This window comes from Suillus bovinus (genome assembly GCF_016758785.1).
Source record: "Suillus bovinus strain UH-Sbo-P2 chromosome Unknown EDB93scaffold_49, whole genome shotgun sequence".
Classification (NCBI taxonomy): Eukaryota; Fungi; Basidiomycota; class Agaricomycetes; order Boletales; family Suillaceae; genus Suillus; species Suillus bovinus.
In genome coordinates, this window is record NW_024542105.1 from 160,209 (window position 1) to 184,351 (window position 24,143).

Consider the following 24,143-nt stretch of genomic DNA (forward strand, 5'->3'; position numbering starts at 1 on the left):
AATGTTCTCTGGTTGATGCGATTTGCCTATCGGTGAGCGGCAGACATCGCGCCGGATGATCAAGTCGCATAAAATCCAATGAGATCGAAGTTCTGACACGGCGCGCCCGGGTCGTCATGACCAACCGATGTACTTTATCAATCAAAAAAGATTGACACTCCACTGCGGAATTTGTCTGATTGGGTGGACCCGCGGCACTTGAGCGTCATTATCGATTTTCCATCGTGATCCCCGAATTGGTGATCATTTGTGCCACATATTCTGCACCGTATAACCATTCCTACTGCTCCGGCCGAAACCCCAGGGCTGTCATGATTTTATCACCGAGCAGCCCCAGTTACCCGTTTCGAATTCCGGTACTTGCTAACATGTGCGGTCCGAGTCCATATCGGATTTGTGATTTTATCCCCCCAAGAACGTGCTTTGGGGCGATTGCAATGATCATTTGTAATATTGGATCGTGTTTTTCCGGGTGGGTTACGACGTATCCACAATCCGTTCCGTCCCCGGGTGGGTATCCGCGTAACGCTCATCCGTGTCACTCCCTAGCTGCTCTCAGTGATGTGGCTTGGATCTCTCCTCTGCAGCTTTTCGGACGAGCGCTATTAGGAATAACAAGTAAGTTACCGAACACGTCTGCCTTGATCAAGATGTCGTCCTCCAGCGGACGTGTACACCTCATGAATAACAGAACCATTGGCCAGTAGGGTTTCTGCATGGGTTTCTCCGAGATCTTGGCTTCTCAATCGAGACGAGAGGAGTTCGATGCTGCCAGTCTCCAGTACATGAATTCTCATGTCAATCGTAACATCTAGAGGCAATCTCAGATAGTAACGCATGGCATGCAACACGCGCCTCCACATTCCTACATTACACCGGTGGCCGCAGCCTGGAGCAGCACATGTACACGTACATATCCTTGTCCGGGAGCATTATGTGCTGGGCTATTTATGATGGCGCAACTTTGAGCGAAAGAGCTCGTCAACCTTCTAGTGCTTGTCTTTGCGGACCTGATCGACCACGGGCGGTACCTCATTTGACAATGTGCCTTGGGGAACATCATGATCTTCTTGCGCATCTATTGTAAGTAACGGTCAACAGTTCATGTCACTGAAACGGATCATCGTGCACCGACCGGGCTTCATACAATCTAGACCATATCCCACAACAAAAGTGGAGCCAACTTGAAATTCTTGCATTTCTCGGGGTAAATCACAAATCTGTAGTGGAGGCTACACTAGACAGTTCGTACTAGCCGAGCAGCGCATGTAGTCTAAAAAAAGAGACGCAGTAAAGTAGCGGAAGGGCACCGAGCGCCCCAAAGATATAAGCTAGAGTTCAGCACCTTACTCTGCGTCCTTGTCACAAGAAAACAGATCAACATATGTAATAAACAGAAAAGAGCGACGACAGAGCGGACATCGTATGGATGCAAGTCCGCGGCAAAGTAAATACGGCGGATTGCTGCAATGAGATCTTCTACTCATTTGCAACCTGCGTACGAGCACGTGAGCAAAGAAAAAACAATATAGGTTATCGGAATACGTACCCTGAGTACACGGTTGTGTTGACCGTAATCCTCGTCGTCAGCGTAACTCATACGCGGAGGACCATCCTCGTGGTAATCTTCTCCCTCGACAAGACCGTGAGACTGACCAGGGGGTGGCGACGGGGAAGTCTCATGAGGAATAGGAACGCCAGGATTCATCAGAGGCTGAGGAGATGGTGCATTAACAAACCCGGTATATGCATCTGCGAACTGGCTATCATTCCGCGGGGGTGGCTGGTATACAGGCTGGAGGGGCATAGCATAGTTCTCGTTCGACGAGTGCCCCTGCGAGCGCATACTTCCATGTGTCTGACGGGTATATTCCGAAGGCCGGCGGTTAATATATGCTCCATTGTTCGCAGCGGTCATGGCGGCAACTCCAGTTCCCGCCAGACCAGCGCCTTCAAGCAAATCCATACCGCGAGGTCTGAATCGCCCACTAGGGGTGTGATCCAACATCTCGTGGGGCTGTGGGCCAGGACCAGCGAAAGCATGGTATGGGGTCCTGCGACTTGGCTCACGAGCAAGGTTGCCTGCACCAACGCCAGCGATACCTGGTGTACGCTGGGTTTCACTGTCATGCCTACTCCGAGCCCTTCCCACGTCAGCGGTGGCGAGAGATACTGCTCCAGCTGCATACGGATCATACTGCGTCATCTCACTCATACCATATGTGTCATTGGGAAGACCCATCGGAGCCTGGGTAAAAGTCCCGTGGGTGGTGTCGGAGTAGGGATATCCGCCGCCGCCGCCGCCCGAACCGCCATTGTTAGAGTATGTGTAATCATCGAACGGCGAACGCGAAGAGGCAGCCGCCTCTGCGGCTGCTTCCGCAACGTCCCTGTCAAACTTCCGAGCACGACGACGGCGAACGGCGTTCGTCACAAGTGCGATGAAAATCGCAACAACGATCAGACCAACGACGGTAAACACACCGGCAACAGCCCCAGTATTTGAGAAGAACCTATCACGGTGGCGGCGATGTCAATGTCGTGAGAACGTGTTTCAAAGATCGACTCACGAGTTGGGTGTAGTGGCAGCATTATCAGAGGACGTTGAAGAAGGAGTGGCATTTTCAGTCACGGAGGTAATAATGGTAACTACAACACCGTCGCTGGTTGATGTGTAAGCAGACGGAGTAAGAGTGGGTGTTGGTGATGTTGTTGTTACTGTGGGAGGAGCAGTAGTCGAGGCAGAACTGCTGGTCTGGGTGCTTGAAGAGCTCGTCAAAGAAGAACTGCTTGTTGACGTCGCGGACGAGGCTGAGGTCGTACTAGTAGCACTGGTCGGCGAGGTCGACGAAGAAGGAGGAGTAGTACTGCTGGGTGTAGTCGTCGGAGTAGAAGACGACGATGTAGTAGTAGGCGGCGTAGTTGCTGGCGTTGGGGGAGTGCTGGGCTAGAGTTCCAGCAAACTGGATCTAATACGATAAATGAAAGAACTCACCTAGAAGGTGCAATTGTGGGGGGTGTGATCGTCACTGCATGGAGTGCTTTTTGATAAAGTGTACGAATTCCAAGCACGTCATGAACTTACGAGGAGGATTGGACATTGTCTGAACCTAAATGAGTGGATCTTTTGGAAAGATCAGAACTTCAATAATTCAGGAATCGGTGTCGACCTGCGGTTTGTGCCAGCAAGATCAGGTGGTTGTAGTCAACGAACAACACGATTCGCGTGCATGAGAAGTTTTACCTTTGGGCTGTTTGAGAGGCAGTTAATTAACCACGCCTTTGTTGTTCATGCTATTACGTAATACGCGGGCAACGGCTTTAAGTGGGAAGACACGTAGCACGAGGCCCAGTCCTAGCCCATTAAAGAGCGTGGAATACGAACCCCACGGCGGACATGCGCGATTACACTATGAATACAACCAGCCTTAATCCCGCTTTCGCTTTTTCTGTCGAGGGGCGTCCTCCTGCTCGCCTTCTTCTAAACTCCCATCCTCTTCCACCGGCATACTCTTTAATCCCTTCATCTTCCGCGTTTGGAGCTTGTTGAGATCCTGCTTCGCGATATGCACCCGTCCCCTCAAATCGCCCATTTCGTCCACTTCCATATTTTTCTTTTTCTTCCCAAGACCCTTCTCCACGTCCTGTTTCTTCAACTTTGGTCGTCTCATGGCAGCTTTCCACATCTCTGGATCAGCGGCCTGATGACGTCTCAATGAAAGGTCAAGAAATGGGCCCATCTCCGTTAGCTCTACTCGTGGTACACGCGTTCCCGACGGAAGTAATTTCACGGTGTACGTCCGTATATGGATCTTGGGTAGATTTTGGATATCCTCTTCCTGGGAGTCGCCTAGAATAGGATTTGCCGTTTGTAGCGAGGGAGCAGGTGCGATGCTGACGCTGATTACATGCTCCAATCCTGGTAAACATATCGAATCGATGACTTCTCCATTGAAGAGGTCCATGAGCAAGGATTTTACTTGAATAAATCGTGGATGGGTATCGAATAGTTCTGATGCGAAATGCATCATGGGCTTATGTCCCGGTGTTGATTTTGGTGTCTACCGCCCATAAGACTTTTAGATTACACGGCAATGGAAGAAAAAAACTCACTTTGAACTCTGCCATGCTGACGAACTTGTCTACACCGAATTCGCACATATCCAGTACTCTCGTGTCGAATGTACGTGCAATAATAAGACCTGCGGGTCTCTTTTTCGTAGACTGGCCCACGAGGAACATGGACGCATCATTTTTGCCTGCCCAAAATTCAAGGGACGAAGCGTCCTCAAAGGGGTGAATGGTGTTTTTCTTCGAGAACGATATTGCGTTTGGTCGTTTGAGCGCCATCTAATTGATGATTAGTCTCCAACCTTGAAGACTTTTGGACGATACACACAAGCTCTTTCATCACACCGTTCACAATCTCTCCTGTATGCGTTCCCTTTACAAATATCGCTGTCCGAACATCTTCGACTTCCTTGGCTTCACGGGCTTCCAAAGCCCGTTTTGACCTAGCATTGCGTGGTTTTCTACAATACACCCTTTAGCAAGCGCACAGCTTTTTGAGATCACAGGGACTTACACCGTTCTCAACATACTCCTGCCAAAAAATCACTTCGACGTCCAAATTGAAGTCAGTCAGCCACAATCAACCTTCCATTCTAGGAAAATCGCAGAACGTTGTTGTGTCATGTTTGCTAGGTTCAGCTCTCCGACTTTCTTGCAGCTTGCTACGTCACTGACACTATGGCAGTTTTATTTGTTGCACCTCCATCTCATTGCGAACATACCAGTGTCTGGAAAGCCACAGGGTGATGTCGGCATACATTCTATAATAAAAATGCCGGCCATAACCATCTTGATGACTATTGATACTAACTTGGCTGTGTACAGTGATACTTGCGTCAAAGACGGGAATGTATTTATCGTCTTTATTCACGCCTTGGAAGAACTACGCAGCTATGCCATTTTCATCACTCCAATTCTCAGGATCGGTGCATTTTCACTGGACTTGTGATGGTAGGACCCAAGCCTGAGCACAGTCATCTTCTGCGGAATGTGATGAAGAGAGCGGACTGCTCATCAAGCAAGTTCTCAGGATTGGTGCATTTTCACTGGACTCGTGATGGTAGGATCCAAGCCTGAGCGCAGTCATCTTCTGTGGTGTTGCTTGGAAACTATCCGAGTTATAGCCCTGGATCCGCCACTGAACTCAACTTCTACAATCGTTGACGCCGTTTTAAAAAACGCCATCGACCTGTGAACAAGGACGGCTTCGCGGTAGACAGGAAGGCGTTCTGCGTGAAAGTCGAAACCCTAGGCAAAGTCACATCAGGGATTTCCCGGTTCTTTTCCTTCGTCCATGTTGGTCGCATTGTCGGCAACCGGCACGAGTAAACACCATATAGATTGATTTGATGCAACGAATGGAAAGTATCGCATCTAACGCGGAGTACTACGACTCAGAAAATAGCCAGGTGACAGTTGAAACGTTGAAGCTTTGAAGGTTGACTGGATGATGTCTTGTCCAAATTCGTAGAACGGTTCCGCGAACCTTTGCGAGTGTCGCGAATTGAATACGGCACTCTTTGCAATGTGCCTTTTCATTACAACAAAAAGTGTTCCTTGACGCACATCCTGATGTACCTACCGATGTTTACGGGGAAAATACACACCGCTGATCCATGGAAAAGCGTTCACAGCCGCCCATTACATAAGTCACTGGCATCTACCGCGTTCTCCGTCTTTCTCACAACAGAGAAAGACGCCACCTGATGTCGACGAAAGTTCTCCAAACCCGTGGTTCAGTACCATTGATCGTGTAGAATACCGTATCAAGTGTTTTTAGTTTTCTGGGAAAGTTCGTCCCTGAATGGCATGTCTTCAAGTGGTGTATGCTACATCTCGTTGATCAACAATCTGTCAATCAAGCAGAGTTCACATCAATCCAAAGAAAATTATTTTGATGGCACGGCCCGTGATAGTATTGGTTACCACCTGCTCTTGCATCGTGCAGTTACAGAATGGTTACATACATTGGCCGCCGCCGTCTCCAAATTTCTCAGTGGCACGGCTATTCAAGCTCCGTCGGAAGACGAAAAAGCCTAGAGTGGCTTCAAGATTTGAACTGCACCCGCGAGTAAAATAATTGCAAAGAAATAAACAAAACCGTATGGAATAAAAGTGAATGACGGACAAGGGATGGCTTTGTAGCACCCACACTGATTATCGATCATACTATCAAGCTGACGTGACCATGCAGTCCGGAAAATTTCAGAAGAAAATTTAACTTGGTAGCTCATGAATCAATCCGTCGCAAAGGAAAACTGTCTTCCTTCTACCTAGATCAACATATCGGGAAGAGACGGGGACCTGAGCAGTAGATCAGTAGCGTTAGTACCCCAAAACGGATCCAACATCTAGAAGGGGTTAGTATATTTAGAGTTTACAAGAGGGGTCAAGGCAACATTGTTCTACGGCTCTTATTCTATTTTATTCTATTCCTAGGATAGTAGCCCAGGCCCAAGGGGGATTTGCAACTCACATCGAGATGTTTGATTGTGGCGAGTTTAAGTAGCCAGTCCATTGTGGGCAAGCATCTTGATGCAAGGGGTGTGTATTTACTTTGGAATATACGACAAAAGATTACGAGAACGAGGCGCTACCTTAGCAGTACATACAACCTCAACGAAACCCAAGGTATAAACAACACTACCACAAATTAAAACAGATTGGTATAGGTGAGTGCGAAGATATAACGATGAAATACTTGTACTAGAAAGGGTTTGAGTCGCACCGACCGAGCACGGAGAAAAAAACAAACAAGATAGGTAGGTAATCGCGCTGCCAACAACAAACACCAATGTTCGTACCCCCCAATTAATAGGGATATAAAGTCAGAAGATATGAAATTTTATTCCCCCACGACCGTCACACTTTCATTCCAACGGCGGCAGCGGAGGAGTATGGAGATGTAACTGGAGATTCCCTTCCTCGCTTTGATAGTGCTGGAGGGGTGGCCCCATTGGATGATGGGGATGACGAGTTTGAGTGTATGCTGACGGATCGAGCAACGGTGGCGAAGGTAACCCCGTGTGGTTGGGATCGTGGGCTGCGTGATGTGTCTGATAAGGGTGAAGATGCGAAGTTTCCTCTGCTAGCTGAAAGTATGGCCCCTGCTGTTGATGCCGATGATATGTCGTGCCGAAATTGTGGAGAAATTCGGCCTCCCCCGAGCGTCGCCGCGCCTGTGCTATACGCTGCTGCTGCTGGAGCTGTTGGCGTCTGAGCTCCTGGGAGTAGTGAGTAGCTTGAGATTGGTGTTCTATCGACGAGTGTGAGGGATGATGCTGATGAGATGATTCCTGATGCGGTAGTCGGCCGTGAAGCCGTTCCTGTTGCACCGGGTAGAAATGATCGTATTCCTGCATCTGCATCTGCGTCGTTGCAGAGTTCCAGGACGGTGAGCCTTCGAGACTGAGGCCGTGACTCTGACCCGTACTCGTACTCTCCAGGCCCTGAAAGCCCGCTGCTGGATTCTCGACGTGGGACATCATCGTCTGGTCCCGGGTATGGTCGCTTCCGAGAGTTGCTTGGTGGTGAATATGCGAAAGGCCCACTAGATGAGACTGACTCGGCGAGCGCCGGTGGGTGGAAGGAAAACGGTGAGTCATATGAACCCCCTGCTGGAGATGCTGGTTCTGAATCGTATGGGACGCTCCCGTAGGAGGATGGCGCTGCCATGTCGCCGCGTCCATAGACTGGAACGGGTAGTTCTGTGACCAATCCAGGCCCTCCAGCGTAAGCAGGTTTTGTGGAGAGGATTGATGCGGGAGCTGTACCTGGGCGATTGGCTGTTGTAGGTCTTCGGAAGGGTAAGGGAAGTACGTGTTGTGCTGACTGAGGTGGGAGGGCGAATGATTGGGATGGTGGAGGGGGGATTGTCGCGGAGACGACGGCAGCGAGTGGCGGGAGCGTTCTAGCATGTGCGTCGGGACCCCCTGCAGTGGGTGGCCTGCTGCTGCTGGATCCGGGCCGACCATCCCGTGAGAGACTGTCCCTAGAGGGGAGACTGAAGTTGAATGTGTTGGTGGTGAAGGTCTGAAAGGACTGCGACTGTTGCTGCCAGGAAGTAGAGGATGCGGGGGGGACACGAAAGGACTGGCTGGAGTCACGAAAGGAATGGTTGTTTGTAGGTCGAGGATTACCAGAGCGATGATCCAAATCGGAATTCCAACCGTCACCGTAAATCATGTTGTCACCACCCTCGTAACCAGTGCTCGTACCGGGACGCTGGTGCATGGGGTGGAGAGAGGCAGACAAGTCCTCCTCCTTGACTTGATCGAGACCATGCATTGAACTATCTTGAGATCCTGAATGATTACTTGAGGCGAGTACGGCAGCAGCATTTACGGAAGCTTGACCTCTCTTGCCTCTTGGCTGGCCGGTTTTATTTGCGGCAGCCATAGAAGCATGAAGAGAGGTAAGTTCACGCATCATGCGCTCATTCTGTTCTTGCTTATCAGCGTGAACGGTTTGAGCATGCTGGCGTAGATTGTCGAGACGCGAAAATTGCTTGCTGCAATGGCAAGTAAAAGGGCGCTCGCCAGTATGTTTCCTGATAGGAGATTAAAGAGATCGAACGGGGGTATGTGCCTCGGTACCTACCTAATGTGCCTGGCAAGATGCTCACTTCTACTGAAAACCATACGACATTCGCCATAACCCCTGCATTGAAAAGTTTTTGCAGGAGCTGGACGATATCGTTTGTTGACACCTTGTATGCCTGCTGAAGGAGACAAGATGGAAGGATTGTTTGGTGCGACTAAGGCAGCCATGTCTGATGATGAACCTGTGGGAGAGAGTTCACCGTGGTCGTCGTAGTTGTTATTTAGAGAATGATTGAGATCGTGAATCTCTGAGGAACGGGGAGAGATCGAAAGTGAAGCAGGTGAAAGTTTTGAATCGACTTGAATGTCGAGAGTTGAAGATTTTGAGTCCTCCATGAAGCGGGTTAGGAAAAGAGGAACAAACTTCTATAAAAAAGGTGCCTGATTGCAGACGCTGGAAAGAGTTAAGCCCAACACCTCAATTAAGGCACCGCAATTGTCGGACTTTGAAAAAAATCTATCCGTTATTTTGGGTCAGGAACAGCCCCGCCGAGCTACGGCACCGTTTTGCACTGATAACACACGTCACGCCGTAAATAATGCCGTAACCCCCCCAATGATATTATATTATTTTTTTACACGCTTCTGGCCAAGTCCAGACTATTGTGAAGGGAAAAAAAAAACAATTCTATTCTCGTGGGAGCTCCATTTTTCCTCCACGGAATTTGAATTGGCATTTTTGTCTTTTACTTTTGTCCGCATCAGTCCCATCTTGTCATCTGATCCGCTTTTTTTTCAAACACAGTCGGGGACAATGCTCTAGAGCAACATGCTATCACCGCGCACGAGGTGCTTTACATACACGTGTACCATCAATTTGTTCCATATCCCGCCCACACAGCATCTTTACTGCTGGCATACCCGAATCAGGGCCGAATAAGTAATTAAACTTGCAAATTCCAAATCCGACATACCCAAGCTCTGGCGCCGATAATTACGGATAAGCAGGGAATTACCCACCGGTCTAGACCTCGAAGGCCATCCGATAACACTGCTTGCTTAGTGCGCCTGTCCGGGAAAGCACAGCTACCCGATCACCAACAGTTCATCCTACATTCCGTTAGGCACATAGCCCAGGGACCCACAGGCGGCTATGCAAATGCAAAGACTTTCGGAGACAACAGAACCAACGATCGACGCGTAGTGCCTGGGCAATCAACCTTACGTACCTCTCAAAAATAGATGTTCAATACACAAGGTATGCTCAGTACACGGACTGCCTACCGATATCCCACTCATCCTTATTTTTACAACATCGTATCCATGCCCTCGCTCCCTCCGCACATCAGTTTAAAATCTGTGAGAGATACCGTCAAAGCTTATCACAAAGCTGCGGTTGTGTCGTAAACATCCCCGGGAGTCGAGACCCATCAAAATAACTGAACAACTGGGAACATAAACATGACAACAAAAAAATGTCAAAAACATACCCGAACCCAGCAGGCGAACGATCAAGTCCAACCGTTCAGACCATCTCCCGTGACTATCGTAAAATCGAACGTCATCATTTTTTTTTCTTGTTGGGCGCGCACGAGTGACGAAAGGATCGGACATGATGCATTCCCAGGTTCGGTTTAATTCTAAATATGCGTTATGTTCCACGGACTGCTGATTGATTGCGACGAATTTGTCTGCGGGATGCAATTGATGTATCCCGCGATACATTGCGGCAGATCCTCCGCATCTCGGACATTGCAACAGTCAGCTTATGCCATCCAGTGGCTGTCCCAAGGTACGGACTCTTGCTGAAGAATTTAGAGTAACATAGTTGACGATCCGTCTGGTGTACGATATCGTCGCTGTAAGAGACCAGGGACGCGTATGGCGCTGTTGTAATTTAACATATACCGCAGACCATGTATGTCACGGAAGGATCATTCAGACGTTAAAAGAATACACGATGTACCGCGCGCCGAGTGTGGGACAGAAACTATTGTTGACGCGTACGGGAACAAAGACTAATAGCATCTCTGGTTTGTCATGGCCATCTGGATCGTTCCGTGAGATTAGGCATTGGATGCTCAGAGACAGGACTCATCTGGAGGGGGGTGGTACGAACATGCGGAAATTAAGACTTGACATATCATCCCGTCGCTGTCAAAGAGAAATGTATCCGACATGTTCTAGAAGGCTTGAAATTTCCCTAGAGCTGGGGCTCAGGTCTCGGTTTATGAAATTACTTACCTCAAAGTCAATTGATATTAAAATTCGACATAGCCAAGTGCAACTCTGATACACAAAGTGTTATCAGAAGGGTTGAGCGCACGCCCATATACCCTTTCACAGGCTGTCCCGATATTTCATCACCGCCTTTAAACGATTGCCTATGGCAGAAAAAAATTCTGCTCGGATTCTAAATCGTATATCGAGTCCATCATGATAGGCGGTGTTATTTATCCACGCCACTGTAGCCTCGTTAACCGCGTCCACTCGTATTGGAGGGTCAAATCGACGACACAACAGTGCCCAAGCCGCTGCATTGTTAGTTTCCGGACGGTAATGTCGAGAGTAGTAGCCTCCCTCGATTCGTTGCCTGAAAATCTGAAATTGTGCCCTGGTATCAGGAACTGTCACGGTCGAGTCCGAAGTGAGCATCATGGGCCGGAAGCGCTAGAAACTCTGTAATCGAAACTAGCTTTCGTGCCTTCATCTTGCCCTCATCGTCGATATCGTGGCACTGGTCTGCGGATTATTTGACGCTACCTTGCCAGTCGATCGCTTGGAGGTGAAGTATCAGCACTGTATCGACCGTGATCGATAACTTGTGTCCCACAGGACAGCGTGTTCATTAATTTCCGCGTAGAAGTCTTTCGCTCGACTGGCCTTCGTCTTCGAACGAAGGGGGGTTTCTTGCTGCGGGGAGCCCGGCCTCGCGCACTTCACTTTACGTTAACGCCCGTGCCAATCTACACACGGACGCAAACTGTCCACGAACGCCAGCTGCCACTGGTGTGTTGTCTGTACCACAGCGCCGGTACGAGTTGGATTTGATAAGCCTCATCGGAGCATGAAAGAAACTTGCGGGCGTAAACGGGAACCGCGTTAGCCTATGTCAATATTGCGATGGAGGTGGGTTTCCCGCTGACAGATCACATATGCAGCACAGGTCTATCTGCCAAGAGAATTTTATCGTTCCATTTACCTTCAACGGGCTAGTCGCGATTCATTGATGACTTACCATGTATAAACAAATCTTTGCTACTGGCCACTGGTCTCGCCAAGAACATTGGTTGCAAATCGTTGAACGTTCGACGCTGTTCCGAGTCGTCATCGGCCTCATGGGTATTGCCGGTTCGGGTGTCAGAACGTTGACCGAATTGCTCCAATTCAACCACCGAAAGATTTGATTTTGATATGAGCGTCGACGAGTGCGCAGACCTAAGACACTGAAGTCTGACTCTGGCGCTAATGCGCCCCATCACGATACGCGTGCAGGTCCGACGGAAATTCACGCCAGGCATCAAAATTCCGTAATTGTAAAAGATCCGCGGCACCTACTACATAATTCAACCGTACGGTCATAACGTGCCGCTCATCGCAGTCGAGGCGTTCTCCGAGGTCCTGCCCCACATACTTCTCAGGTCCAACAGATATCAATAGTAAGTAGCCGATTTTGCTCCGCTTTTTCAACCTTACCCACGAATCACGGCCAGTTTTGAATTTGCAAGTCTTTTCGGTTCAGGTGTCGTTAATACCCGGCCCTGTCCGAGGAATCATGATCTTCTGGTCGTACTTACTCAATATTGCAGCACGTACGACATCAGTCTGGGTCGTGCATTAACACCATTAATGGGACACCACATGGTATTATCTCAACAAGTATGTCGTTGATGTAATACGCCTCACTTGGCGGCAGTATCCTGACAGGCCGAAACCATCATTGGTTCTCATCGGTACCATAATATGATCCTTCTTGTGCGCATCAATGAAATCAGTCTGGACGAACCTCTTTTGTGCGCAAAAGACAACTAAGACAACCTGTCCGACGTTTAATTAACGGTATGCAGACAACGCTAGCTATATAGTAAGAGGCTGTAGCGCCATCTCAGCTGTACATTTGCGAGCTCTTTCGTCGAACTGCTATAAAGTTACGTTATGCGCGGACGGCGTTTAGCCAGGGCTGTGCATGTCCAGCAACGCGGCGGCGACACACTCGGATGCAAGCAACTTGAACTCGTACTAGAAGTTATCATTAGTTATCGACAGAGATATCGCTGAATAAAAGACTCTACGAGTTATCTATCCCCTTCATGCTCATCTTCGCAATCAATGCCAGCGATGCATGTGGTGAAGGGTAGGTGGCGTCAGGTGGCGCCTTACCCGTGTGCTTTGATGCGAGTCCCAAACATGTCACAAGATGTCATGCGGCAATGAAGCTGGTTGGCCTAGACACCCAGGAAATGGCCGTGATGGGAAACACCACCTAAATCGTACCTTTCGATGGGTGACTAAAGAAGATCACTTGATATCGCAACATTCTGTTCATCCGATATGATTCCACTGCTGTAACTTCTCCGTCCTTATTACTTTCTCGTTTGTTCTTCTTCTTGGGGTAAGAGTGAGAATATTTGAACCGGAGCTAAGGTCTCGTCCAAATATAGCAGGGATCTTTTTGCTGCAACGTTCCTTAGCTTATAAACAACCAGCATCTAGCGATATGAGCGTTAAGGCGGCACAATCCGAGAGTCTCTGGACGGAAACACCCCTGGTTTATTCCAGCCATATTTCTGACATCATCGGATGTTCAGTCTACCTAAAGCTGGAGGTACGATACAGATCAGGATCATGTGGGACTGATCGAACAGGCGTACCTTCAGAATCTGCAACCTTCTCAATCATTCAAATACAGAGGGATCTCTAAATTCGTACAACAATGCAAGAATAAGCATGGCCCTTTGGTGCACTTGATGATCGCTTCGGGCGGAAATGCAGGTCTAGCTGCAGCAGTTGTGGCACGTGTTTTGGGAGTGAGATGCACAGTATTCCTTCCCACCAATGTAAGTATCGATACGCAGCAGGCTCTCCAAAAGCAAGGCGCAGAGATCGTAACAATCGGTGAATACTACGCCCAAACACTCGCCGCTCTCCAAGATGCCGTCAGGAAAGACACAAATGCGTGAGTACAGGCTTACCCGTCGCTTGCGGCAAGCCAACCGCATTTTAGTGTCCTAGTGCCATCATATGATTCGCCTATCCTCTGGGATGGTCATTCATCCATGGTAACAGAGATGCAGAGACAACTTCCCAGGCAGCCGGACGCCATATTTTGCAGTGTTGGTGGAGGAGGCCTTATCGGAGGCATCATGCAAGGCTGTAAGAACGTTGGGTGGGATGAAGGTAACTAAAATCATGAATTGTTGCACTCATACCTCTAATTCGCGCCTAATAAAAGTGCCAGTCGTAGCGCTGGAAACAACCGGCTCGAACTGCTTCTACAATGCCATCGCCATCAATACCCGGAACTTTACTTCTAAAGTCCCCATTGTGCCTTCCACTGAAGTGGAGGACAGTTCTCCCTATACCGTTGAAATTGTTGAGGAATATAACATCGCAATCCCGCACATGAAAGTCCTGAAATCGCGAGCAACCTCACTAGGCGCATCCTCGCCAGCTCCTGGGGTAGTTAGAATGGCGGTCGACCGTGCTGGGGGAATAAAATGCGCATGCATCCCAGACGAGATGGCTATGCACACTGCAAGATTATTTGGAGGTGAGTCCCCGTCGATGCAAAATGCTAATTGGCTGGCGCAATAACCACACTGCCAGACGATCATAAAATACTGACGGAACTCGCTTGTTCAACAACTCTGAGCCCCGGATACAATCGTGAGTTTCTCTTGCGTATCCTCGGGCCAACGTTCTCGGCACTTTCTCCTGAAGAGAGAAAAGAAAAGTGCCTAGTTTTTGTGGTGTGCGGTGGAGTCAAAATCTCTTTTGAGGAGATGAGGGACTTTGAAGAGATTGTCGCTGCAGCGCAGGTGCAGAGCTACTGGAGTGTGCAAATCGGCGGCGAAGAAATTCAGCTGCCTAAGCAATGCGACTGAAATATAGAGATACACTGAGCCTAGAAGAAATAAATGGATTTAGAAGTAAAGGAGACCTAACAACTACGATGACTTGTAAATGCTACTTCGGATGAAGACTATAGGCGACATACCGTTCCTATGAACTACCACCATTTGAACCACCCTTTTGAGCTTTGTGCAGTTGCCTCCGATTGCGTTTGAAGCTCTTTATCCCGCTCAATTCGTCGTGCAAGTTTGTCCGCCTTTATCCTTGCTAGCTCTTCTCGGATGGCGGTTTGATCCGTTGGTATTTTCTACGTGCATTTTGAGCACACGGATGAGCAGCACATTAATATTAAAAACTAACGCTGTACGTCCTATCCGGAGGCGGGAATAGATGTTCCCTATACTGGTCGCAATAGTCAATGACGAAGTCATCATAAACAAGACGACAACCTACAGGAAGGACGTGGTTATGGTACCAAGCAGGATCACCAAAATGCAACAAGGCCATAACGGGTACAAACAAGTACAGACTGAATTTGAAGACCTCAAGATTTGGACCACCCATGATAGACGCACAAAGGTACAAAGGGTTCTTTGCTCAGTGAATAGCAAGTCAGGAACGATCACGTGATTTTAATTTGGTCATTCAGTTATTATTTCGGACGCGTTGCCGCTCATGCTCATGTTCACGTCTCCCATATAGTCAGACATTGAAGAACTGAGACAGCCACTCCTTTTTTTTAAGCTGGTAAGTGAAAGCTACTAATTCAAGGGCATATTGGTTTAATCACTGAATAGATTCTAATGATCGGTAGGGCGACTTGGCCACAGATTAACACTGGCATGGTGCAACTAGACGATGAAGATGTGGTGTGTAAGCGAGAAGTTAAGGAGACCGCTTCAATTCGGCCTCGACGTCGACGTCTGAGTAGTTGTGACTCGGATAGCTCCAGCATGGGTAAGATCTGAATCATAATGCAAACCAGAATGCCAAGTCATGTACTCCGCTCACGCAACTTCCAGCCTCCTGTGTCACTGCTGTGATATGTGACCTAACAAATACCACAAGGTATAAACGCCAGCTTGCCACGGATTTCGAACCCAGAGACAAACAGGCTAAACGCCCACGAGCCAATAAGGCTGCTCTTCGCAAGCATGAGCGGTTTTGGCTTGCAGACGGAAATGCTATCATTGAACTTGACGATATATGCTTCAGGGTGCATCAATCATGGATAATGAAACATTCAAAACGGGTTGCAGCCATACTTCCCGACAGAACACAAGGCGACAGACTCGAAGAGATTACACTCGATTTTTGTGGCGTGCTCAAAGCAATAGATTTGGAGGCACTGCTTTCGTTCTATGAAAACCCTGGGTAAGTATATGCTGAACTTTGATTATCTTGTTGTGCTGGCTAACGTGTGGGTTAGGGACTACCGCGATTACATCGAGACTCCCACACTGATATCTCTCATCCGCGCAGCGACAATACTTGGTTTTGACAGTGATCGTGCATGGCTCGTGAGGGAGTTGGAAGCGCTTTGGCCGTCTAACCTTGGAGAGCTATTTGTCAACCCAGAACCGCGCCTTGATGCTCCAGAGGTGGCTTGCCTTGCACGGACGTGTAATATTGATTCGCTGTTAAAACCTGCGTTCTACGATATGGCAAGAGCACCCGGATTCGGTCTGGACAGACTGGACGAGTCAGAGCAGATTAGTCGTTCGGATCTACTACGCCTTGTTCGGATGAGAGAGTATCTGAGTGGAATGTGGGCTCAGGTAGCTGCGCACGAGGATCCTACCTTTGTTTGCCAAAATCTCCGGCCTGGGGCTGCAGCATCAATCAATGACGAAGGACCCTCAAGTCTATCTAGAAATACTACCGGAAAAACTACACTTTGCCCTGCCTCCTCTGCGATGTATAGCCACTGCCTCTCGGCGACGATACGACGCAAGGCGTGGGTTCGGCTTGTCCACTACTCAGACGTTTTCGCCCAGTATCGGTACGACCCACTGCGCGGACTAGCGGCGTTGACGAACATCGCGTGGACGGATGAATGGTGCAAGGATTGCGTAAAGAAAAGGAAATCTGATTGGTATAAAATGCAGAGGAAAATCTGGGAGGTTGTTGGTGAATACTTGAAGGAAGAATGACGAGTGGGTGCTGCAGCAAGTGACCTTACTTGCTAAGTGTCTTGCACCTCCCATGGTTTAAAATTTTGCACACATAATGTACATTTCTTGCTAATTGTCTTGCTAGAGTTGCGCTGGAGTTCACCCGCTTTGTGCTGGAATGCACAGTGTTCAATTATGTCAGGCCAGGTCCATTTATTAAACAGGTCCGAAGTTAGTATACAGTTTTATCAATCTCCATTATCACTTCGTGAGGCTCTCCTCTGTTGTTCATATGGCTTTTCGTTCCCCATCATGATCTCAAACTGCTTGATTCAATGCTCTTTCAGCATCTGGCCGTCTGCTCCTTGATTACTCAATATTCCATTCAATATTCGAATAACCCATGTCCATGGCCATAATTGTATCTGCAATAATTTTCGCAATGAGCTTCTCGTCCGTCATTCCACCTGCATCAACTTCAGTCCCGTGGGCAGAATTTCGCCCTGATGTCATCGACACATCAATATGATCACGTGACCTATTGTGGATCGTTCCATTTCGATTTTGCTGCTCATTCTTACCTTCTCCCGAACTGCGGGACAACAGATCGTGGAATAACATGGTACGACAAGAGGATGAAAATGTGGTTGATAACAAAAAAGACAATCAGATTCAGAAGCCTCAAAGGACGCGCCGCTATGACTTTAGCAGCATCTATCGATATCCCCGTTCGAGTAGTCCTTCGACTGCTGAAACCTCCGATGCCGGTAAGACTTGAACCAGCGAACAATTTCCCTGTATCATGTACTTCACTCACACGAATTCCAGCCTCTGAAGTACCCGCTACTCTAAATGACCCAGTAAAGAGTGCACGGCGCAAACGCCAAGTTCAATCGCCCTCGGAGGCCAAGCCAGCAAAGAAACGGGCTAAACGCGCACGAGACGAGAACGAAATTAGCAAGCATGAGCGTTTTTGGCTAGCAGACGGAAATGTTGTCCTTGAACTTGATGGCATATACTTCAGGGTGCATCAATCATGGCTCACACATCATTCGAAACGCATCGCAACCTCACTCCTAGACAAGGGCATAAGTGGTGACAAAATTGAACAAATAAAAATCGCTCTTCATGGAAAACTCAAAGCAAAAGATTTCGAGACACTGCTGTTGCTTTATGACAACCCAGGGTAAATGTCTACTGAAATTAGAATATCATATTTGGCCCGGCTAACAAACGATTCAGAAATTTCCGCAATGCCATTGAGCCTCGCACCCTAATGTCCCTCATTCGTGCAGCGACAGGCCTTGGTTTTGATTCCGACCGTGTATGGCTCGTGAGGGAGTTGGAAGCGCATTGGCCATCTAACCTGGAAGAGCTGACTGCTAACCCAGAGCCCCACCTCGATGCTCCGGAGGTAGCTGTCCTCGCACGGATGTGCAACATCGATGGGTTGTTGAGGCCTGCATTCTATGATATGGCAAGGGTGCCTGGGTTCGGTCTGGACAAGTTCGAGGAATCAGAGCAAATTGGCCGTGCGGATATGTTGCGCCTTATACGGATAAGGGAGTATCTGAGTGAGATGTGGGTACAGGCTGCTGCGCGTGAGGATCCTGCCCTCGTTTGCCAGAACCTTCGGGGTGCTCCATCAAGTGATAGTGAAGAAACCTCAACTTCTTCTAAAAACGCTGACGAGAAGCCGGCACTCATTTCTATCACCTCTGACAGTGTGTCTAGCACATGTCTCCCGCTCGCCGCAAGACGCGAAGCGTGGGCTCGGCTGGTATATGACTCTGGCATTTTCACTCAGTATCGGTATGACCCACTGCGCGGACTAGCAGCGTTGATGAACATTGAGTGGACGAATGATTGGTGTAAAGATTGTAAGGAGAAGAGGAAGAAGGATTGGCATATAATGCAGAGAAGCATTTGGGAGAAGGTTGGCGAGTATTTGAGAGAAGATTGATAGATGGATGTTGCAGTGAGTCACCTTGTTCCCCGAGTTTCTTGCTCTCCTATGATTCAAATTTTTGCTCGTATATGAAGCATTCCCTGTATCGCTAGAGTTGCGCTGGAATTCACTGCACTGAAATTATTAGAATAGAAAGGGGCTTTAGACAAAAAGGGAGCTGAGTTTCATAAATTTCCTATTCTAGTTTGTTAGGCGCTTCCTAATGAGTACTTCTATTCGGGATATTCCGATTTCCCCTATTTAATGTTGTCATGTCTCATCTTACATGAAGGTACACATTTACCCTGACGACAATATGCTCGCGGCTCAAGACGTTGTACATGTACATCTCACTCATCCAGACCGTGACAATCTTTTTCGCATCGCAGCAACTCCTAGTGATTTGATCAAACAGAATTTGAAGACTTTCGGTGTACAATGTACGCAGTGTCAAAAAACGTTGGATAAACTTTTGAAATGTTCAAAGGTACTGTTGGCTGATATATTTCTGTCATAAGCGCTCATCACATCATAGTGCAAGGGTGTTTGGTATTGCTCAAAAGAGGTAAGATCTGTGACTTTGACAAAACAGAGGGGCTGACGTTACCGACGTATCTTCTTGTAATAGTGCCAAAAGAAACATTGGTGAGCGTTTTTCTGTTAATCAATACGCAGAGATCTCACTTCCAGACCCGGACTCGCACTCCATGATAGGCCCGCTCACAAACCAGCATGTCACGACGTTGAACGCTCCTCAGGGGCCCTCAAATTCGTACGAACGTTCTGCGCAAACATCACGCTCATGATGTTCCTCAAAGTCGCCATTATTTACGACTGTGGTTTGCTCGACAATCCTCGGCTCGGGTTCGACGTGCCTTTCATGGCCCGTGTTGATATTGCAATCGAGCCAACTGACATTCTCGACTTTGCGGGACTATATCTCAATAAAAGGCCCATTGCGGAGAAACTTGAAGGAATGGTACAAGTCAATACCGTCTCTGCGTGGGATCCTAAGACGCATCCTCCCCTCACGCCGACGCGGCTTCGCTTATGGCAGCAGGCTCGAGCACAGTCCACCGCAGCAGGCTATGGCAAAGATCCTGTTGGACTCATCGAGTTCCTCAATTATACAGAGAATTCTACTACCGCTGCGTTTCATATTGCCAGCTCTGTCCTTGCCGCCGCGAGGAAACGCGAACCCTTCTTATGTTCCTCTGCTGTCACGGGCAATAGATTCGAGAAGCCCATGGACTCTGCGACATGTATAGAGTGCGTTCTTCGACCCTATTTCAACGAGCGCGGCCCCTCACAATCGCCTGGCACAGATATATCAATTTGCATATTCGGGCCGATGAGCAGAACCAGTTGCTTCTACGAACTGTGATGACAGAACAAGACAAGGAAGTGATTCGTGCGGCAGGTCGCAATGAGAACTCGCTTTCCGTTTCCCTTCTCAACTACAAGATGCAAAGAGAACCCCTGTATGCTAACATAATAAATGTGACGCCAATTCCATCCTCAGGTGTGCGTTTTCATTTTTGTCGGAGTGCTGAACTCTTTCTGAATGTTGCATGTAGACAGCAGACGAGTGAATATGAAAGTTTGATTGACTAGGAATGTTTGTGAATTAGGTGTGCTTGTAAATTTGACTACTATATTATCAATTGATTCAAGACACCATACGTCACTTCTAGTGTTACGTTTAGCGTATCATCGAATGAAGTATCCTGAAGTACTTCTCTTCGCGAAGGCTGAACTGTCCAATATTCGTGCAGTGTGACCAAATTATTCTCTCGCACGGATACACTCGAAAGACTTGATCAGTAAACACGCTCTGGCTTCCGCAAAAAATCCACCCTTCGAATGACTTTTTTTTTTTTTTTGAATCAAATTTTTGTCCGGTTGGGGTAGAGTACCCTATTTAGGACATTTCTAACTAGGAAAGGGGGACACCTGTGTCCCCCACCGTGTCTCCTACTCTGCAAATGCCCTGGCGAAGGGTTGACCTCCGCCAGTCCGCCGTTCCCGCCGGCCGTTTTAGATGCACGAGTCTGCTACTCCACGGAGCCGTATTGATACAGTTTGTGTTTGTGAGGGGCCTGTCGTGTGTTGGGGATATACAAGTACTCGGACCGCCGAAGCAATCTTTGTACGAAGGGAGTAAATGGAGTGCGGAAAGAAAGTAAGAGGTAAGATGGATTCAGCGCGGCGTGCTGCTGATAGAACCTTCTGTACCGTGTATCTCTACAACGAAAGTTCTGTCCCTGTCCGTCCTTCTCCTGAGTCTCTTTGCGTCTGAATCTCCAGATGGGTCGTCGAATGACACCTGTTGCCCTGCGTTTGACGAGTGAAGATGGTGATGGGGTAATCTTGAAAGGAGTGCGCGTGTTAAAGATCTGAATTTGGGTACGAATTGTTATCTGAATTTCCTTCGAATGACTTGTTGTTAATGTATTGGACTCAGTTGCATGACGCTGACTGTCACATGTCAAGAACAATCAAACAATTTCTTTATTAGCATACAGGTCTGATAACCTTCATCCACCTCGTGAACTGCAGCTCCATATTCTACTTACTACATTTCTTGGTATAGGAACTCTACGCAAACAAGGGCGCCCAAACAGCAGGGCAAGTAAGTACTAATGTTCATCGCGTCGCGGTCTATGGGTACAAAGAAGACTGTGAGATAGCAACACAGTATGATGGTAAGAGATGAGGAAAACAAAAGTGCTACGGTATAATAGTGCACACGTCTATGTGCAAAACAAAACAGGAAATGGTTACCGGATATGCGATGACTTCGACGAAGGGGCATTCGCATTCTCCTTGGCAGTGGAGGATGACGGGATAGGAGGTGCGGATAGTATGGGCGCTTGATGCGGCTGTGGCAATTCCTGCTGCGGTGTGCCATCGTCGCTCCCGTTACCCGCATCCCCGACCGGCTTCATTGCATCTACCTCATCAGCATCAAGTGCAGTTTGCTGTAAAGACTTGCGCCTGGCAGCTTCTTCTTCTTCGGCCCGCCGGATGACATCGATCTCGCCCTGCACCGTTATACCGTCCAGCCATGTGTGATGCACAAGCTCAAACGCTTTTGCACGACGCTCGGGATGCAATTGGAGCATCGGAGTGAGGAAGGCAGAAATAGCATCAGCTTCGTCCTTCGGGAAGAGGTATTTGTCGTGCAATACCGCTTCAAGAGGCCAAAACCGGAGCTTATTGATATGCCGGAGTTCACCTAGAAGTATGATATGGTGAGAGCATATTGGAGGATATTTTGAGGAAACTTACCTTTCCGGTTGAAGAATTCCGAACTATACTTTCCTGAAAACGCGACTGACCTCGGGATTTCTCTCAGCAGCTCTATGATCTGGGCGATGTGGTCATCATCTTTGCTATACCGTGGGCCTGGCGCGGGATCGAAGAGATAGTCTCCTCCGGTAATGAGTTCAAATACCTAAAATGTATATAGGCAGCATGCTCCGAGCGATGATTATTGTACATACCAAACAGGCAACACTCCACACATCTGCACTAGTCCCCCACTTGGCGCCAAGAATGACCTCCGGACAACGGTATTGCCGCGTCTGAATATCATCTGTAAAGTGGTGCTCGACCCAGGTAGCTACGGAAATAGAGAGCACCGCCGAAGCGAATGTCAATGAGCAGCCATGAAAACGCAATGAAAAACGCATTGACAATAATATAAAAGGAAATGTACCAACCGTTCCCAAGATCCGCAATTTTGACTGTGATCTTCGCAGTACTCTCGAGCAGGCTAGACGTTGTAGAAGTCTCTGCAAGTACGGAATCCATAGACATGACAGAGCTAGAAAGCTTTGGATCGACAGCATTAGGTTCCACAGATGCTTTGGAACTCGAAACAGCGTGTGGCTGAGAGGATGTTGTAACTGGGGGCTGGGAGGGGGCCATTTGTGTCAGTAGCGAAGGCCCTGGAGGATGGGCAGGGTGAGGTGTTGTCGTCTTATTGAATCCGGATGAATGGAGAGTGACATTTGAAATGCGTTCTGCAGCCACCTCTGTCGAGTCTGCGCGCTTGGAGGACGCGTCCATGAGACTCATTCCTGATGTTGCAGCTGATCCAGCTAATCCATCCTTTGCCACTGAACTAGATCCGTAAGATCCGGGCTTGGAGGTGGCCTCGCCGTCGATCTTGCTCATGCCGAACGCAAGCTTGTCGAACATAGGGCTGTTGCCAAACGACGAGGACGGTGACGGTAAAGGCTGAGATTCTGTGATGAAAACAGATTCAGGAGCGAGGTGTCTGGTTGCCTCCACGACCTTTGGAAGGCGGCACGCCGACGAGTCGTGTGGGTGGTGATGTGGCATTGGCTGATGCGGCAACCTCGGTTTGGATGATAGATTCTACGTCATCGATACTTATAAGAACGTTTTCGGGCTTCAAGTCTATCGGAACATGTTCATGAGACCCAAAGGAGACGAAAAAACAACGAACCTGTGTGAATTATGCCACAACAACGGTGCATGTAATCTAAACCTAGGAGGATTTGTTTGGCGATCTGTTTGACGAGGTGCATGGGTACGCCCTTGTTTTGATGTCGTTTGATGAGGCCAAGGAGATTTTCACCTAAGACTTCAGAAACCATGCAGACGTGAGTGCCATTAGGACCTTTATGTCGGAAGTGATCCAAAAATGACATGACATGAGATCGACCGGGATGTGTGTGTGCATGGGATGGGGGAGGATTGGGATTATCAGGGGTTGGGACAACGGGAAGAGTGTTAGATGTGATCAAACGTTGGAGTAGTTTGATCTCATCGAGAGCGGTCTCTGTGTACCTAGGCGCGGACTTTACGATTTTGAGTGCGACATGACGATTCATTCTGATCGGTTGAAAGAAACGGAAGGAAAGGTAAATGGACTACGCGTGGGGATGAAATTTGTGCCTGCCTACTTTGTGTCTTTGGCGAGCCATACTGTGGAGAAATGACCCCAACCGAGTTTCCTGACGACGATATATCTGCCATCCTGAAAAAGAAGTCAGCCGATGTGAACAGGGTGGTAGCCTCCCTTGATGTAGTCCTCCCAGTCTTCTTCGTCTTCGGTCATGATGGATTGGGAGTGAGAAGAATGAGACGCGTGAGACATGGTGAAATTCGGGTATGCTGTAAAGGAAAACGATAAGTCTGAGGAAGAGATAAGGGGAGATAAGCATACCTGAAGCGTTAAACTGATCTATTCGGGTATACTTTTCGCTATAACACTTGGAAAAGATCAGCAACAATAAGAAAAGTTGAAAGACGACTACGATGACGACGATGAATGAGCAGGAATTCAGATTCTAATCACTTTTCATACTAATATCAAGTTCGCATGTGATTGGCTGACTAATAAATAACATATCATCATGTTTA

The 24,143-nt window shown here is 48.3% G+C and overlaps 9 protein-coding genes across 9 annotated transcripts; 4 read left to right on the forward strand and 5 right to left on the reverse strand.

The window, feature by feature from the left end:
- Positions 1-1,479: 1,479 nt before the first annotated feature.
- On the reverse strand, positions 1,480-3,101 carry EDB93DRAFT_1105859 (uncharacterized protein; the record flags this gene model as incomplete). Its single annotated transcript, XM_041447548.1, has 5 exons — positions 1,480-1,494; positions 1,550-2,513; positions 2,571-2,942; positions 2,996-3,029; positions 3,086-3,101. 5 exons carry the CDS (start codon positions 3,099-3,101, stop codon positions 1,480-1,482), a joined length of 1,401 nt encoding a protein of 466 aa, XP_041305349.1.
- Positions 3,102-3,273: 172 nt separating this feature from the next.
- On the reverse strand, positions 3,274-4,637 carry EDB93DRAFT_1161157 (Brix domain-containing protein). Its single transcript, XM_041450034.1, has 4 exons — positions 4,586-4,637; positions 4,400-4,532; positions 4,114-4,350; positions 3,274-4,061 (listed from the first exon to the last, which is right to left on the reverse strand). The coding sequence occupies exons 1-4, from the start codon at positions 4,597-4,599 to the stop codon at positions 3,429-3,431; spliced, it is 1,017 nt and encodes a 338-aa protein (XP_041305350.1). The 5' UTR covers positions 4,600-4,637; the 3' UTR covers positions 3,274-3,428.
- Positions 4,638-6,933: 2,296 nt separating this feature from the next.
- EDB93DRAFT_1089643 (uncharacterized protein) lies at positions 6,934-8,840 on the reverse strand (the record flags this gene model as incomplete). Its single annotated transcript, XM_041446224.1, has 2 exons — positions 6,934-8,620; positions 8,671-8,840. The coding sequence occupies 2 exons, from the start codon at positions 8,838-8,840 to the stop codon at positions 6,934-6,936; spliced, it is 1,857 nt and encodes a 618-aa protein (XP_041305351.1).
- Positions 8,841-13,329: 4,489 nt separating this feature from the next.
- On the forward strand, positions 13,330-14,716 carry EDB93DRAFT_1089758 (tryptophan synthase beta subunit-like PLP-dependent enzyme; the record flags this gene model as incomplete). The annotated part of the gene is made up of 5 exons (XM_041446227.1): positions 13,330-13,437; positions 13,490-13,788; positions 13,837-14,009; positions 14,065-14,382; positions 14,439-14,716. The coding sequence occupies 5 exons, from the start codon at positions 13,330-13,332 to the stop codon at positions 14,714-14,716; spliced, it is 1,176 nt and encodes a 391-aa protein (XP_041305352.1).
- A 125-nt stretch (positions 14,717-14,841) lies between these two features.
- EDB93DRAFT_1241834 (uncharacterized protein) lies at positions 14,842-15,248 on the reverse strand (the record flags this gene model as incomplete). The annotated part of the gene is made up of 3 exons (XM_041451931.1): positions 14,842-14,991; positions 15,045-15,086; positions 15,138-15,248. The coding sequence occupies 3 exons, from the start codon at positions 15,246-15,248 to the stop codon at positions 14,842-14,844; spliced, it is 303 nt and encodes a 100-aa protein (XP_041305353.1).
- Positions 15,249-15,362: 114 nt separating this feature from the next.
- EDB93DRAFT_1330058 (uncharacterized protein) lies at positions 15,363-17,304 on the forward strand. Its single transcript, XM_041455158.1, has 4 exons — positions 15,363-15,431; positions 15,482-15,641; positions 15,707-16,058; positions 16,114-17,304. The coding sequence occupies exons 2-4, from the start codon at positions 15,488-15,490 to the stop codon at positions 16,835-16,837; spliced, it is 1,230 nt and encodes a 409-aa protein (XP_041305354.1). The 5' UTR covers positions 15,363-15,431; positions 15,482-15,487; the 3' UTR covers positions 16,838-17,304.
- Positions 17,305-19,038, forward strand: EDB93DRAFT_1161190 (uncharacterized protein). Its single transcript, XM_041450035.1, has 3 exons — positions 17,305-17,565; positions 17,627-17,984; positions 18,041-19,038. Exons 1-3 carry the CDS (start codon positions 17,418-17,420, stop codon positions 18,759-18,761), a joined length of 1,227 nt encoding a protein of 408 aa, XP_041305355.1. The 5' UTR covers positions 17,305-17,417; the 3' UTR covers positions 18,762-19,038.
- On the forward strand, positions 19,039-20,844 carry EDB93DRAFT_1161193 (uncharacterized protein). The gene is made up of 7 exons (XM_041450036.1): positions 19,039-19,233; positions 19,282-19,311; positions 19,375-19,391; positions 19,461-20,015; positions 20,072-20,268; positions 20,324-20,377; positions 20,441-20,844. Exons 1-6 carry the CDS (start codon positions 19,063-19,065, stop codon positions 20,350-20,352), a joined length of 999 nt encoding a protein of 332 aa, XP_041305356.1. The 5' UTR covers positions 19,039-19,062; the 3' UTR covers positions 20,353-20,377; positions 20,441-20,844.
- Positions 20,845-21,234: 390 nt separating this feature from the next.
- On the reverse strand, positions 21,235-24,113 carry EDB93DRAFT_1161195 (kinase-like protein). Its single transcript, XM_041450037.1, has 9 exons — positions 23,947-24,113; positions 23,785-23,894; positions 23,684-23,757; positions 23,224-23,612; positions 23,049-23,174; positions 22,472-22,999; positions 22,253-22,371; positions 22,038-22,203; positions 21,235-21,984 (listed from the first exon to the last, which is right to left on the reverse strand). Exons 2-9 carry the CDS (start codon positions 23,875-23,877, stop codon positions 21,527-21,529), a joined length of 1,953 nt encoding a protein of 650 aa, XP_041305357.1. The 5' UTR covers positions 23,878-23,894; positions 23,947-24,113; the 3' UTR covers positions 21,235-21,526.
- Positions 24,114-24,143: the final 30 nt, after the last annotated feature.